This window comes from Empidonax traillii, unplaced genomic scaffold (genome assembly GCF_003031625.1).
Source record: "Empidonax traillii isolate 1590-97213 ecotype Southwest subspecies unplaced genomic scaffold, ASM303162v1 scaffold184:size927826, whole genome shotgun sequence".
Classification (NCBI taxonomy): domain Eukaryota; kingdom Metazoa; phylum Chordata; class Aves; order Passeriformes; family Tyrannidae; genus Empidonax; species Empidonax traillii.
The window spans coordinates 554,399-570,962 of NW_020955377.1; the positions used below are offsets into that span (position 1 = coordinate 554,399).

General features: G+C 37.3%; 1 protein-coding gene across 1 annotated transcript in view; it reads left to right on the forward strand.

Moving 5' to 3' along the window:
- The first annotated feature begins 730 nt into the window (after nt 1–730).
- The window catches only part of LOC114058715 (contactin-associated protein-like 4), a 196,894-nt gene continuing 181,060 nt past the window's right edge, over nt 731–16,564 (forward strand). The window contains exon 1 of the mRNA XM_027886292.1: nt 731–907. Coding sequence (XP_027742093.1) covers nt 808–907 — 100 coding nt within the window. The 5' untranslated portion in view covers nt 731–807. The remainder of the gene's footprint in view (nt 908–16,564) is intronic.

Consider the following 16,564-nt stretch of genomic DNA (forward strand, 5'->3'; position numbering starts at 1 on the left):
AAGTGGATATTAGGGGGCTAGAATATTTTGGGAAAGACAGGCACCATCGTATGCTTACATTAAATGTACTCGTATGAGCTGAGAATGTAATTCTTTAATGGTGGTATTAGTAGCAATAAAGCCCACCAGGGACACTGATGGTGCCTTCCCCTGGGGGGCAGCTGATCATTCAGTCCTGAGCTCGCTTCGCAAGTGAGAGCAGACTGCTCATTTCAGTCGCAGGCTCAGGTTCTCCACTACAGGCAGAACGCTTCCCTCCTCCTCCTGCTCCAAGAGAGCAGAACTTGTAACGCTTTCGCGGCTGAAAGTGTAAAAAAAAAAAAAAAAAAAAAAAAAAAAAAAAAAAAAAAAAAAAAAAAAAAAAAAAAAAAAAAAAAAAAAAGAGATTCCGGCCGTGAGAGAGCGGGAGGAAGGGGAGGAAGGGCAGCAGGCACAGCGGATGCTCCCGCCTTCACCCCCCAGCAGCAGGGGAAGGGCAGCGGCCGGGGGGCTCCTCGCCCGTGTGCCGGCAGAGCCCCGCGATTCCCGGCTGGCACCGCCAGGGAGTGCAGCTCCCGCCGGGAGCCGAGAGCCGGAGCGCTCCCGTGGCATCGGGAGGGGAGAGATTCTGGCTGCCGCTGCTCGGGGACCGCCGCTGCGAGAGGGGGAGGCAGAGCCGGAGCTGCTGCGAGTGCGAGCGCGGGGGATGCGGAGCGCCCTGGGCTGAGGAGCTGCTGGACCCCGGGAAGCACCGCCGGGAGAGGCAGGAGCAGAGCTGAAGTGCAGAGCAGCTGCTCCCCCAGCACTCTGATTCTTTTGGACACCTCGATGAATGCGAACATGGATTCTGTCACTGAAATCTTCTTGAGGCTGCTGCTGTTCCTCCTGTCTGTTCACCACCGGCACATGGCAGTGGCAGGGAATAAATGTGAGTATTCCATATGGTTTTAAAACTCGATCCAGAGTGTTTTGAAAACTTCGGGGATATTTTATTTACATTAAGAATAAATATTATTTTTGAGACAAGTGTTTATGCTCTGAAATCATGACAGCAAGCTGGCAGCCTGGAAATGTTCAAAAATCCTTCTACAGATCCTTGTCATGAGTCTATGCACAGAATATTGTTTGTAAAGCTTCCAATCTAAGAGTGTCTGAAAGCAGCATTTTACTAAGGGATGCATGTTCAGCCCCATTTTCATTTTTGTTTTCTAAGTGCATCATTTTCCGAGGAATAGTGTCTTACATGGACATTACTGGCAGACTTCTATTGTGCAGCGTTTCGGCTTGGTTTTTAGCAACTGAAAATTTTGAAAGCTGGTATCTGCATCTTCTGAATTGAGCTGTCACTCAACTTTAATGGCAATCACAGTGCAGTTCAGAAGCAGCAGAAATACAGCAAGGAAAAATGTGGACAGCAAGACTTCAAGGTCTCTGCTTTCATAGTTTAAGGAGTATTATTCAGGCATGACTAAAGAGGAGAATGCTAACAGTTCCAGCAGAAAGTTTTATTTTTTAAATGAGTTAGCCAGTAGGGTGGTATCACAAAATAAAGGTAGTGATTACAACTTTAAAGACAGTCTGCTCTCTAGGAGGCAAATCATGTATGTTTCCCAAAATCCCTGTTTTCAGTGTTGAATTAGATTAATTATCTTTAAATTAAAAAAAAAAAAGAGATTAAAAACTTACTGAGGAACTAATTTTCAGGGCATTTATAATTCAGCAATAGATCTGAGTTATTTTGTTCCATTTCATTCAGGTTGAACAAGCTGAAGGACTTCATTTTGTGTTCTGTGGCAGTACAGTAGCCTAAATGCCAGATGCTCATAACCTGAACTGAACACATTTTCTCCCCTTCCTGTTAAGGCACTGGTTGTGCATCACAGGAATGGGGAGGGCAGGAGCAATGCTTCTGTGGGGAGGAAGTGCATGTCAAAGCAAGGAGGAATGTTCAGGAATAACCTTACAGCCCAGTGGCAAGGGACAGCTCCCTGGGAACACTTGAGCAATGGCAGAGAAGTTTGAAGTGCTCTGTGGATCCACAGCCCAGGGTTTTGCATATGGATGGTTTGTAAACTAAACATGCTCCCATGAGCCAGACATTCACACTGCAGTACCAAAATGATCTTGTGCTGTCATTCAGTAATGATATCTCATTTGATACTCAAGTGCATGGTGTAGCCCTAAACATGAATACTAAGTTCCTCTTGTTAAACACTCTGCTGCAATCCAGTCACAGCTTTAATTCTCTTCATCATTCTGCATTGTACAGTTTATGAATACATCCATTTTCACAAGACCATGATAATTGAATTGCACATTAATAGCATTTGGCACTAGGCACAAAACTAAATCAGTTGCTTACGGGGAGGCATATTAAAACCATTGCAAAAAAGACTTGCATCACACAGCGAAGCTGTGAAGCACTAGAGGTCACTCTTACAATTTAGGAAGCAAGGTTTGAAGAAGAGGCTGAAGCTCTCCAAAGCAGGATTCTGAAGGATAAAACAAATCAAGTATGAAATACATTTGCTACTGGCTCTTTCAATACATGTCAAAAACAGACTAAAATCAATTACACCATCAAATATTTGAATTGAATGTAGATTTTTTTTTTTTCACATATATGCTAGTATTTATAAATGTATAGTATTTTTATCTAGGAGTAAGTCCTAACTCCTATGACAAAGCACTCATCTGATCTGAAAATATATGAACTCTTCCCATGCTACAGGCAAGGAAACTTCTTGTGGGAAGAATAAATTAAATTATTTAAGTTAAGGACTGAGTGCTAACACGTGAAGAGAACTTGGCCAGTCTAACTCATATTATTAATTTTCAATATCTAATCTGGGGAAAAAAAATCCCCTTATATATTATTTTTTAATTGAAAATTTATGTAGAAGAGTTAGTTAGTTTGTTTTAGGAGTGACAGTTTCCATCTCAAGTATCATGATATAAAATTTGTTAGTGTGTTAGGATTCACAAAACTACCTCAGGAGAAGAGATTTTTCATGATTACTGGTTCCAGTAGATCCATTTAGGAACCATTATCTACCCACTTGAACTTATTTTAATCTATTCTTCTTGAGATGTTAAACAGGAATTGAAATCCTTCTCAGTAGATGATTTTATTACTGGCATTGGGGTATTTGTTCATGTTTACCAAAGCAGGCAAAGTTTGGTTTTCTCGCATGAATTTTGATGGCTAGATGGTCCAGGGGGCTGCCAATCATCAATGAAAATAGAATGGGTTTTTAAGTTTTCCTGTATATTAATCTATTCCTCTCGTTTTAATTTTTTGGGGTCTTTCTGTAGTCTCAGATCCTGAATATCTAAGTTTTTCTTTGTCCTTCAGGCTAGCTGCCGGTAAAAAAAGACCAAAGTAAAGACCTTTACACTTCACCTGGAAGTGTCAGTGCTAATGTTACCAGGTCAGTTGTATAAAGAACATTTCTTGGATCAAAAATTTACGTGTCCTGAATTATTTCTGTCTTAAAAGAATCACAGTGTTCCTCTTTTGAGTAAAACGGTTTTGAAGTTCTTAGGTTGCCTGGAGGTAACAGACCCTGTCATCTAGAATATGCAAGTTAATTTCTAGGGTCTTACTTTGGGACTGGTTTGTTTGATTGCCTTGAAAATTAACAGCGACACATCCAAACGAAAGGGCCATAATTGGTCATGGAAACTCAAATATTTTAAAAATTCTACTTAGTGGTTTCCTATGCTTTCTTCCTCCCAAAGAATTGCACTTCCAAAGCAGTTGAAAGAAGCTTGAAGTGCACAGCTCTGAGTAAGTAACTGCATAAGGTCAAGTGTGAGTTTTAAATGAAGTATTAAAACAAGTACTGCTGTAAGTTTGGTGTTTTTTTTTTTTTTTTTTTTTTTTTCCACTGGAACTGTGAAACGTTTTTATTTTATTGGGAACTGTCTCTATAGTGGTAAATCAGCAAGTTAGTAAATCATCCCTTGAAAACCTGCCAGAAATTGGTACTCCAATAGGTGCAGTGTTTTTTTAAAAACTCTCTAAAACGGAAGTGTTGCACAAAACGTAATTAAACCTGCTATACACATCAACTCAACTGTGACCAAAAATTATTAAGGTTAATTTTGACAGTGAATGGAAATAAAGAGAACAAATTAAGGACTTTCCATGTGAATTCTCACCTCTTCATACCTACTTCTTTGCGCTAAAACTCTCCAGTTTTACTGAGACTTTTATTAATTCACATTTTGATATTTGTGCTACGATGATCACAATTTTTATAAATGTGTGTTTGTTATTATTATTTTTACTATGAATGCAATGGATATTATTTTTAAAAATCAGGTATTCTTGCTAATGCTGGAATAGAGTAACTCTCTAAAGCTGACAGTGAATGAGTGTTAATGAAGCTGAGGTTTTCAGATAAAGGACTGGGTAAATTCATATATTGACTATACTATGAGATGCAAGTCATTGTACAAGTAATATCCCTAGGGAAGGGATTACTTGCTACAAGGAGAATACTGTATCCTGATTTAGAAATTAATATCATTTCAGTGTTAATCATTGGTACCAAACAGTTCCGTGGACTAACTGGTAACTTTATGGAATTGCATTAAAAATATACTAAAGTGCTGTTTGTCACAACCAATTTAATTTAAAATGTTGTTCTTTTACCATTAGTTCTTGATTGATGTGAACTGTAGGGGATGAAAAAGTAGACATTTCTTGAATTTTATTTTAGCTTCATTAATATTTATCTTCTGTTTATTATTATCTATCTCTACTATGAGATAGCAATGGAGACCTCATCAGAGATCAGGCCATCCCTGGGCAATTATTTCCATGAATAAAACATTACAGACATCTCTAGTATATTTGGGCATGTTTTTAGTACAGTAACATCAAAAGCTTGTATAGGCATCAAATCTAAACTAATACCAACAGAAAAATCTATCAGAATTATTTTTTTTTCAGTCTTTCAAGGCTTAGAATTCACAGAAAGGCCTTGGGTTGATTACACACAGTATAATCAACAATTTGCATCCCATTGCTCCAGGCTTTCAAATTCCCATGAACACACTTGTCCCTGAGCTCAGTCAGCAGGATGGATAGAGGAAACTTCATCATGATTGAAGGAGAGTGACAGACAAATAATGACACCTCAAAATAGGACAGAATCAACCATGGAAATAAATGCAGTACTTTATACGTAAATTATGTTGTAAGTGATAGTAATAACATTTGGTTTATGTGTTGGGATGCACTGCATTTTAGCTAAACACCAGTCAGAAGTTCCAGAGGAAGGAACTTCTTGGCCATTATGCTATCTTTCTTACATAATAAGTAGATATAAGCATCCATCTGTGTTCACTCACGAGAAGGACAACCTTTAGCTAAGCTGATGTATCCAATTGCCTATGTCTCTCAAAATCATGTGGGCTTTTGTCATTGAACACGATGTACAGTGCTAGAGTTTAGTACCTTTTTTCTGAGCATTTCTCCATTGCAGTAGGAAAAAAAAACTCAAACAAATACTTTGTCACACAGTTAGAGGACTGTTGGTGCTTAACCCCAGCCATTAATCAAGCACCTTGCAGCCGCTCACTCACTCACTCCCCAGCCACCAAGATCGAGGAGAGAACTGGAAGGGTGAAAGCTCATGGGTTGAGAAGAGTTGGACTTGATGATGCTTGTGTGTCCCTTCCAACTCAGAATATCCTGTGAATGGGAAGAGCAAAAGCTTTGCATGTAAGCAAAGCAAAACAAGGAATGAACTCACTGCTTCCCACGGGCAGGCAGGTGTTCAGCCATCTCCAGGAGAGCACAGCCCCATCACACCTAACGGCGATTTGGGAAGACAAAAGCCATTACTCCTAATGTCTCCTCCTTCCTCTGTTTTCCTTCAGTTTTATTGTTATTACTAAACAGGATGTCACATGGTCTGGAATGTCCCTTGGGTCAGTTTGGGTCACCTGTCCCGGCTGTGTCTCCTCCCATCTTCCCATGCACCCCCAATCTCCTCGCCAGAATGGCAGAAAAATCCTTGGCTCAGTGTGAGCCCTGCTGAGCAGCAACAAAAACATCTCTGTATAAACCCTGTGTTCACTACAAATCTGAAGCATAGCCCCATCCTGGCCACTGTGAAGAGAATTAACTCTGCCCCAGCCAAACTCAGCACAGTATCTCATATGATATATTTACTAGTATTCTCTCTGCTGATCCATCTTCCGAGGGAACTTCTACAATCACAGTCTCATAGCTTCTAAGAGGTTTTGCTGAGAAAAAAACTGGCCAAATATCTCCCCCCCTCCCTTCTCAATCCTGCTGCCTCCCCACTCCAAACAAGCAAATCAAAGAACGCTTGAATACTCAAATGCATTAATGTCTTTCAAATATTTCTTTTATTTTCTCCCCAAATGCGCCTGTACTTTGGTGTTGCTTCAGTATGCAGTATCACACAGGATTAAGAGCTCTGCTTTTTGGGAATGTTAGAACTGCTTCTCAGCACCTTAATATTCATATTCTGTGGTAGTTGCTCTCAGCCAACGAGGTGGTAACAGAGGTGGGAGCTGGGAGGTCCATCACTGATTCAAAGGGACAATCCAGGCAACTTTTTAAGAATGGTAAGGAAATAAGAACTAAAAAAAAAATAATCGTGTCTCTCAGTGACTCCAGAAGTACAGATTAGCTTTATTTAAGATGTTTCTGAAGTGAAAAGTTAAAATTTGTTTTTTCCCTCTGAGTTTTCAGTTGTTTTTTGAAGACGGAGGGAAAAGTGAAGAAGTATTTATAATGCTGTATATTGCAGGTTTCTCTGTAACTGCTTGTATTCTGGGTTGTTAAATGTTTGGGTAGATTGATCTGGTAGTTCTTGAAAATAAAATCTCCTTGTAAGTTAAAACTTGTAATTTCGACAGTCAGGGTCTATGCATGACTTCTAAATTAAAAACTGAAGAAGAGATACATGTGTCTCAGTAAACTACCATGTATTATATAAATGTCATTATAATAAAAGCTGCCTCTCTAAATTTGAGAAATAACATAAAACATGTAGGAGACACAGCATGCTGTCAAGATTAGAATGTTTTGCTTTATTTTTTTTGTAAAAAACAATGGCAGCTCTAATACTAGGGTTAAACTAACTGAAGTTAACTGAAATTTTAACTGCAGTGTTTTATATCTATGTATTTAAACATTCTTACTTATATGTCACAAGTTTTTATGTATATATACATTTATATACACTATAAATATATGGTATTTTACCATTAGAGATGAACACTTTTCAATGGAGTATTCTGTAGGTTGTCTTTCATCAGTTGAAACCTATGCCAGTAATCTCAAATTAAATCTGTGAAGCACAGAGAAGGATTGGTGTCCAATTATTCTGCTTTCCAGAGGAAATTTTTAAGTGCTTGCTACAAATTGGTGTGCTATTTTTAGCAGGCAGAATGTTGTGTCGACTTGGTCGTAACAATTATAATGTTTATATTTTACTTAATGAGTATTTTCAGTGTAATAATTAGAAAAGTGATTGAAATCCTGAAAACCTCATTTTAAGTAGATTAAAATTAGCAACAACAGAATTATTATTTAAATATCATACTCACTTAATAGATGAGTGAAGAAAACTACCTCTAGGGTTTTAAATCTCAAAGGATAGAGAAAAAATATGGTTAGGAATTCTATCCCACTGGGTAGTCGGTCTAATAACTTTTTTATTAAGTAGATTTTGTTATTGGGCTGTGCTCAAGAATAAGTTATTGCTTGTTCCTTGCTGTTAGTGTGCCTTTTTGTTTCTATAAAATTTTTTTAGCAATTTAAATATTTACACATGTGGTCTTGGGGGGAAAAGTAGATTAGAAACAGCACATTGGAATATTTGAATTTATTACTTAATATAATTTTTTTCAGCCAATAGCTGAAGAAGATCTTGCTCTTCTTCAGATGTTTCTCTGTGCACTTTTAAATCTAATTAGAAAGTGTTTTTCAAAATCTAAATTATTTCTAAAAATGTGATTTATTAATAATTTTTCCCGATTACATTTAAAATTTGCTACCAATAATCTCCATCTGTATCTGCTTGACCTGTTCAGCATTATCGTGAAAATACACCTTTAAAGAAAATTCAAAATAACAATAAAAAAACAAAACCAAAAAAAAGTCTCATAAAGTGTGTGGTTAAATAGGGTACAAAAAGTATTATTACTCAGATGCCATTTAACCTATAAACCTCATCAGGAGAGAAAACAAGTTCATTTCAAGGAAGGCCTAGAATAGAGTTTTTGAACAAGACAGTAAGACCTTCAGAGGGCAACAGGCATTATTAAAGTGATGCCGTAGATGAACTGAGTTGCACACAGGGAGCCTGAAATGCTTTGGTTTAATTCATCTGCAACACTCTGCTGCATTCTCAGTTACATTGGATTGGATATGCTCAGCATGGATGTTCTGTAACTATCTGGAAAGTTTTGAGGGGAGGGGAAAAGTTTTTTTTTCCTTCAGGATTACAAACTATAGTAGAGGTGATGTGATGTTTAAAGCCATAGAATATTAATAAGAAAACACTAATTTGAAGCTGAAAGAAATCTGGAATTAGAAATAATTACATAGGAGCAGAAAAAGGGGAAATTTTTACTGTTTCGTTTATTAGCAAATATGACTTACTTTTGAGATACATAATTAACTCTGATGTCTTCTGCAGAGATAGGAAAACTAGGATTTATCTGTCTAAAATTTAAAAATATGACGCTTGAATATTTTCTTCTGAGCTAGCTAAGCCCCTTTTTAGTCATACGAGAGACAAAATTTATCTTGTACAAAGAAGTCAAGCAAAAGATGGGAGGAAGAAATCCCATGCAAAGACGATTTGGAGCGTAGAAGTGGCATTTGTCTCATTGCTGGTTACGACTGAGTCTAAATAACTAGGACATCTGTACGCTTTGTAGACATTAAAAGTAGATGAGATGGGTTCCAGTTCCATCAGAATATCCTGCTTTGAAAAAGCGTTAGAGGAAAGTATTGCAAGCTGTACTGACTGTCCTGTTCAGCCATCACCAGCTGTGCCCAATGCATTCTTGTTTGCTGTTCAGGCTCCCAGGGTCTCCTTTCCCTGAGTGTTTGGGTGAGAAAGTTCTCCTGAAAGCATGAAATAGGTGAGTATTTTGACCATACACAGTGTTCTGGTAAAGTGAAAATCTCATTAAATTAAATAAGCTGGAACTGACTGTTCTATCCACCTGAGGCAGTCTGATCTTTCCACCCCTTTGATAAACCATGATTAAAGCTCCATTTTAACCCCAGCCTTGTCAAAACCTGTACCTTTGTTTCTTTTAAAGAAAGCACCAAGTGACAGATACTATTATAAAAAAAAAAAAAAGTAAAATAGCAGGATCCTAAAGTGTTTAATTTTTATAAAACAGTAATAAATTAAATAAAAATATCTTGTTACATTCATGATTACTTTAAAACCTTTCTACTATCCCGCATCTAATGATGATTCAGAACAGAAAAACTTTTTATGCTTCAACCCAGCAAGCTGTGGCTCCCACTGAAACTTCCCAATCAGTGACAGGATGCCTATCTACTGTGCAGCTGTCCAGTTTGCAATAGTTTTGTAATCATGATGAGATTTACTCACCATTCTGGATTTTTTAGAAGAGTAAGAAATCTTTAGTAACTGGGTGGTTTTGTTTTTTTTTAATTAAATAAATTAAATAAATAAATAAATAAATAAATAATTAAGCCCTGCGGCTTGGTGTCCTTACTCTTGAAAACTAAAAATTCCAGAGAAATCAGTGGGAGCTTTACCTAAATAAATAATGAATAAAAGCTTTAGAAAGAATGAGCTGAATATTCATTCAACACTGATATGATGCATAGTTTGAATTTAAGTGCGTCTCTTCATTTCCTTTCTAAGTAACGCTCCTTTCATTATGCCTTGTTTGGAGGACTCAGATACAGAACTGTATAACAAAAAAGAATTACTCATTTGTCCCTCTTGACAAAAGATAAATATGAGGAGAAGAAGACATTTAGAATTTTAGCTAGTTCCTGTGGTTGGGGAATTTATATGCCTGCAGTGAAAAACTACTACCCTGCTTTTCTGAGCCGATGGTAACATTTAAAAAAAAAAAAAAAAAACAAAACCCACAAAACTATCAAGATGATTGATTTTAATTTTCAAGGGTGAAATAGCCCCTTAACACTGAGTTCTTTCAGGAGTATCTGAATGCTGTGGAGCACACTGGAGGTTGCTGAGCTCTGCCCTCCAAACTGATAAGGTGTGCTGCAGTAACTCTTACTTTTACCAGCCTGAGTATGGAATTTGTAGGGCTGTTCTTCAGTTGCACCGTGCCAGCATCCTCTGGAGCTCCACCATACCCTTCAGAGATTATATGTCTGTCCTCAAACAAAGCCGGTCCCAGAGACTACTTTTCCACAGAGCAGTAACTAAGACTGAGAATGAACCTAACCCTTGGAGAAAGGAGGGATCATCACAAAACTCGTTTGCAAATACTAACCCATAATTTTACTCCTTACATGTCTGCTCTGACAATAAAGCATATTTTTAAACATTTATGTCACTGAATGAGTTTCTTTCCCCTCAAAATAGGAGAAACAAAACCGTGGTGCTTTGTAATCTCATTTCCTAATGTACCTTTGGAAGATGTAGATAGCAGTGATTAGCCTGGCACAAGAGAACTATGACAGGTTTTTTTTTTTTTCATGGCAAAGAATGTTATTCTGACTTCAAGTCAAATGGAATACAGGAGGAATTCAATGACAGATGAATCAGCTACCAAACCTTTGTTTGATTTTGACAGACTCCCTGTTACTGTAAGAGACTATGAATGTTTTTTTTTCATCTGGGTGAAACTTGTAGTCCATATAAAAGTAAATAGGTGTAAAACTCTCAGATGCCCTAGACTAAGGTAACAGGTTAAAGCTAGGTATAGCACTCTTCTGAAGAATCCTTTAAGATACATTAGGAAATGTGTACATTTCTTCTATAGAATATTACTTTTTAGCATCTACTTCTCATCTATTGTTAATGTGCTTTGGGGCATGTTGAATTCTTTCTTTTTTTTTTTTTTTCTCTTTCTTTCCCAAAGGCTCAAAATACTCAACTGTGAGCTTGTTTTGACTTTTGTGAACAGTTATTGTCTCATAGATCATACTTATGCTGTATAGCTGTCCTTTATTTTGTTCTGATTCTTTCTCCATGGACAGAAAAATAAAGAATTTAAGAGGCAGAGACTGGAGATAAAGAAGATTAATGTGCAAGCACCCATATGCACGTTTCTGTGCTGTCTGCAATGAAGGGTTGTTATTTTTGAACCCTTTGCAAATTGTCTGCATCTCTTTGTTAGCCTTCTGCATGTAGCCCAGCAGTGGTAGACGTTCAGTCTGACTGCCCTAAATTTTGAGTGATGGGTGAGTGATGGATTCACAGCTATGCTGAACTTTATCTCTTTTATACTCAGGATACTTTGGTAGAAAAGTGAGATTTTATCACCACCTTTTATTGCGTTGGAGTGGGGTGGATGGTGGGTGGGGATGCGGAATCTACCACGGCAAATATGGCTTTTCTTCTACCTCTGCAGCTCCTACTTAGAAATTTGACAACATTTTGCTTCTTGGGAAGGGTGGTGATGTATTTTCTGTGGATATTCTAGATAAGGACAGATTGAGAAATTGTAACAGAGAATCGTCTGATTCAGATCTCACCTCTAGTAAAGTGTGTGTGTGTGATGGAGGTGCTGAAGAGAGTGACCCCTGTTTTGATGTTTCTGATATACTTTTGTAACGTCTCAGTGGAAATGTTCCTAAGATAGCACCGCAGGTGTTGAAATTGTATGTTGAGTAGAATCAAATTATGTCAAATTTCAGTGCCTGGTTGTGCATACTTGAATATTACAGATTCAGAGGCATGACTCAAAAACCTACCAGTGAACCAGTATTAGTAAAATGGTAGTATGATGGATGGCAACGGCTTGCTTAGGAATTGATGACTATGATGTTCATATTTTCATGTTAGCTTTTATAGTTATATATATATATATCTATATCTTGTTGAATGCTGTAGTGTCAGCAGATTTTTTTTTTTTTTTTACTGAGAGATTCATCTTTCACACCTGAATTGTTTTTCATGTGTTACGATTTACGGATTCCATAGATAATGAATTATTTCTATTATTTTTGTGGATTTAATTAATGCAGATGTATATATGTAAAACAACACACTGAGCTAGATATGCGTCCTTTCCTCAGTAATTCGCGATGAATAAATTGTAACATAAAATAATCTCAAACCTGAAAGACCCATATTCGTGTGAATTTTTAAATGTTGGTGTCCTCCTTCCTACCCTGCCACTCACCAGTATGAAGGCATGTGTAGGAGAAAGTTTTGGTGAAGGTGTTCCTCTGATTTTGGAACTCCACTTCTAAAACCATGTGAGAACAACGTTTGCAGTAATGGACAGTTTCAGTCAGAAAATCAGATATTGTTAGAGGCAAGACCCTTTTTCAGAATAGAGCATTGCAGAATGTTGGATGTTTCTCAAACTGTAGCCTGTCATAAAGCATAACCAGGTAGACAGGTGATAAATGGCAGTGGGTTGTAATCGTTCAGTGTGCTATCTGCTTGTATAAATTGTGATCTATGTTATAGTATCCTTTAATATCTGCCTAAAAACATTTGACAGATAGTATCTTCATCCACTTAAATTTCTTCTAATCAAAAAATTCATTGTCATTTCCCCTAAAATTAATCCATCATCACTGAGAAAAAAAATCCTATACCAAGTTATAGAGTATTATCTGTATTAAAATAAGGAACTTTTCATGAAGGAGGAACTGTATTATTCCTTGAGACTAAACAGAAATTTTATTTTCAAGGTCTAACTGCACTACCCAGAAGAAAACCAAACATTTTTTTTAAATAGTAAGTAGCGTTCTTCTACTGCTTAAACTAATGATGGGGTATTTTTATTTTATCCCTAAAGGTGATTTAAAAGTATGTTTGTACTTAAATATATATATAAAAATATAATTAATGAACAACACGTTGAGCAGAGTCCCACTTGAGTGGGTGTTTCTGAAAGCAGGCTGCTTTGAAGCCTCTTGAGCAGATACCTTCTGTCTCCTTGCCTCAGCATTAGCCCTGTAAGTGGTTATGTGGTGCAGCTCAGACCACTCCTGAGTCCACACATTGACCCATTTCTGCTGTTTTTTAGACACTTTTCTTTTTCCTCTTATAGTTGAGAGATTTTGTGGCTCATGCATTAAAATTCTATTAAAAAATAGAATTTCTACTGCACTAACATATAATAGCACTGTCAAAGGACTGGAAAGCTAATTCATTTATTTAGAAATATTTAAAATTACATGCAGGAAATCCTTTTTTTTTTTTTTTTTTTTTTTTTTTTTTTTTTTTTTTTTTTTTTTTTTTTTTTTTTTTTTTTTTTAGTTGGTTTGATTGTTTAAAAATTGACTCTGTTTCAATTTTTTTTGCAAAGCTGAAGTTTTGTGTAGTATGAAACAGGTGTTACATCAGTCAAAATAAAGGTTTGCAGGACTCATGCTCTGTGAGGGACACAGCGTTTTGTAAACTCCCTCCATTCCCTTTTGCAGGCATCAGAAATTCAGATGCCAGATTGTCTCATTTTTACCATGGCCTCCTTTTTTTCCCCTGGCAAGTACTCCAGGAGTTGGAAATATCTCTATTTCTGCCACGTGATTTGGCTGCCAAGGCTGGCCTTGGCTGCTCTGCCCTTTACTGTTTCTTACTACTGGTGAGAAATGTGCAGTTTCTGTAGTAGTGAGAGTGGGTGGAGATGGATCCTTCCACCTTGGAAGCCGTGCATGAATTTGAATATTTGAAACAACACTTCGTTAAAGACAGGAAAGAGCCTTATGGTTAATAAAAATGTTTACTGCTGGCAGTCCATCTGGAGCACATCATCTTGTGTTTGTGCCTATCAGCACTGTTATCAACACTGTTAGCACGTGCAGCTTTGGTGCTGACTTTTGATGTCGGGCTCCTCCTGTGAAACTCCAGCATTCAAACAGCTGCCCAAGATGAAGACTTTCCAAGGACCTCTTAAAGAGCTGATCTTCGTAACTGTGGAAGAGAATAAAAACACGTCATGGGTTATCTCAGTGCAAAATCTGCATGCAGCCCTCAGGGGTTTTGAGTCTGAAGCCCATTCTGGGCTCCCAGTCCTGGCTGTTGAAGGAAGGACTTCAGCAGGGTCCTGGCTGCCATCAGCACAGATTAAACAGCAAAAATGTATTGCTTGATTTTCCCCTTGTTTTGAGTCTCACAAGGCTTGTGCATCTTAGCTACTTTTTATTTTCAACTTGAGAATTGATTGTATTGTTAGGTAACTTGAGGTGACATTGACTGCATTGTCAAACTTGTAACTTGACTGTAACTCAAAATCTGGGGAAGGTGAAAACCATGAAAACAACCAACGACTAAGAAAGAACTTTTCATCATTTAGTTGTCATGAGTTAAATTAAACTTCATAATATTTTTATGCATAATAAATTTTTTATTAAAAATAAAAAAGTGCTGGTAAGGTAGCACTCATAACTGTACTTACAAACCTTGATGTAAAAAATGACTGCAGACAGGTGGGTGGAGATTGTGATGTAGATTTTTTTAATAATAATGATTTTAAAATATCTTTTAATGAAATTGTTAAAGTATATTTGCATTTTTTAATGTGCCTCACTCTACAGAGCTCTCTTTTACCTTTATTTCATACTCAGTTTTGACTTGGCTTTCCTATTTATGTTTATGAGTAACTGCATAAGAGAATTTAACATAAGACACAAGCAGTTTAATGGCAGATATCAACACAGAACCTGCCTAAGAGTGATAAGGAAAATATCTGTTGTTGCTCTTCTGAGTAAGTGTCAGAGTTAATTTTAATACACATTCAAAGAGCAAATATAAACGCAAAACATCCTGCACAAACACTTTCTGAGAATTTTTTAGACGCCTCATTCCCAGCTACTGTGTGTTGGGCTCACATCTGTAAGAAGGAATGCATTTCCAAGTGACAGAAAGCTTCATTTTAATGTCTCCTTTTCTCTCCTTGTTAGCAGTTTTACCCACTGAACAAAGTGGAAACACTGGTTTGTGTCAAGAGAGAAGATAAACAACCATGATATTTAGGAATAGTGATTTAAAAAAAAAAATAGTGATTAAAAAAAAATAAGATTTTTATTAAGCCTTCTAGTAGCAATTGGTGTTCTTTTTATTAGATTGGTGTGTTCCATTTACAGGGTCCATCAGGAGTCCAGATGGAGAGAGAGCCTGATTGTTCTCATTAGGATTTGCTGAGCAAGCCAGGTTACATAGCATGCTGCCCCTGCGTGCCTTCTGTAGGTGGCAAGCTTCAGAAGCCAGCAAAGCTGTGCCATCAGCCAAATACTGGAGCTTATCCTGGTATTGATGTGTGCTTTAACAGCACATATGATATGTGCTCTTCTAAGGACAATATCAGCATTACGCCTTTTCCTTCTGATTTAACTGTATTTCGGTATAATTATAACAGAAACAGCACAGAGTATGGACTTTGGACAGTGTCTTGCCCTGAAGTTTTTCACACTGACTGTGGGCTTTCAAAAAAAAAATGGTAATCCCTTTTCACAGGTGTTATCTCAGGTCTGCCTTTATATTTTAGAGAAACTGATTGTGCATTCCTGTCCATGGTACATGTAGGATAATAGCTGGTTCCTTTCCTCTGTCAGCCTGCAGAGTCTTTGCTTGAGTGGAGTTTCTTGTGAGGCTGGATTATGTGGCAGGGCTGTATCTGCCACGGCAGCAAGTGAAGCTGTACGGCTGGGGATTCTTTTGGCCATGTGGTAGAACTTCAAGATTCCACTGATTTCAAAACCTCATCTAGAATATGTGTGTCTCTGATAGTGCCATATTCATCTACTCTCTCAAAACATAGCTGCTTCCCTCACCAGTCCACCTGGCCCCTGTCAACACCACCTAACAGCAAGAAATAGGTGGTTGGATATCGTTGTTAGACACTGTCTTGAAGAGAAAATGGAGGGATAATACATTGCTAATTAGATCAGGAGCATTTCATTGGAATGACAGGGAGAGTTCTATCCCAGTAGCAGAAAAATTCATCAAGTAATGATGAAATGCAGTGTTTTTCTAGGCACTGTGCTATGTTATGAGATCACTCAGTTTGTTTCCTTTAAAGGTGAATCCCATTTCTTTAAGCAGGTCAGCTAGACAAGGCATGCAGCAAAGCAAAAACTTTTTGTCCTCGTGGTGATTTTCGTGGCTGCGTAGGGAATGTGAGAAGGCCATCCTAAACAGAAACATCCAGCAAGGGACTTCCTTTCCATGCAAACGGTAATCCCTGAAGAGGGTGAAGAAAAACTTGAGAAGCTGAGAAGCTAGGGTCAAGAGAAAAATTGAAATAATTCTGCTAAACAATGCATACTCCTCAGAAAAAAAAAAAAAAAAAAAAAAAAAAAAAAAAAAAAAAAAAAAAAAAAAAAAAAAAAAAAAAAAAAAAAAAAAAAAAAAAAAAAAAAAAAAAAAAAAAAAAAAAAAAAAAAAAA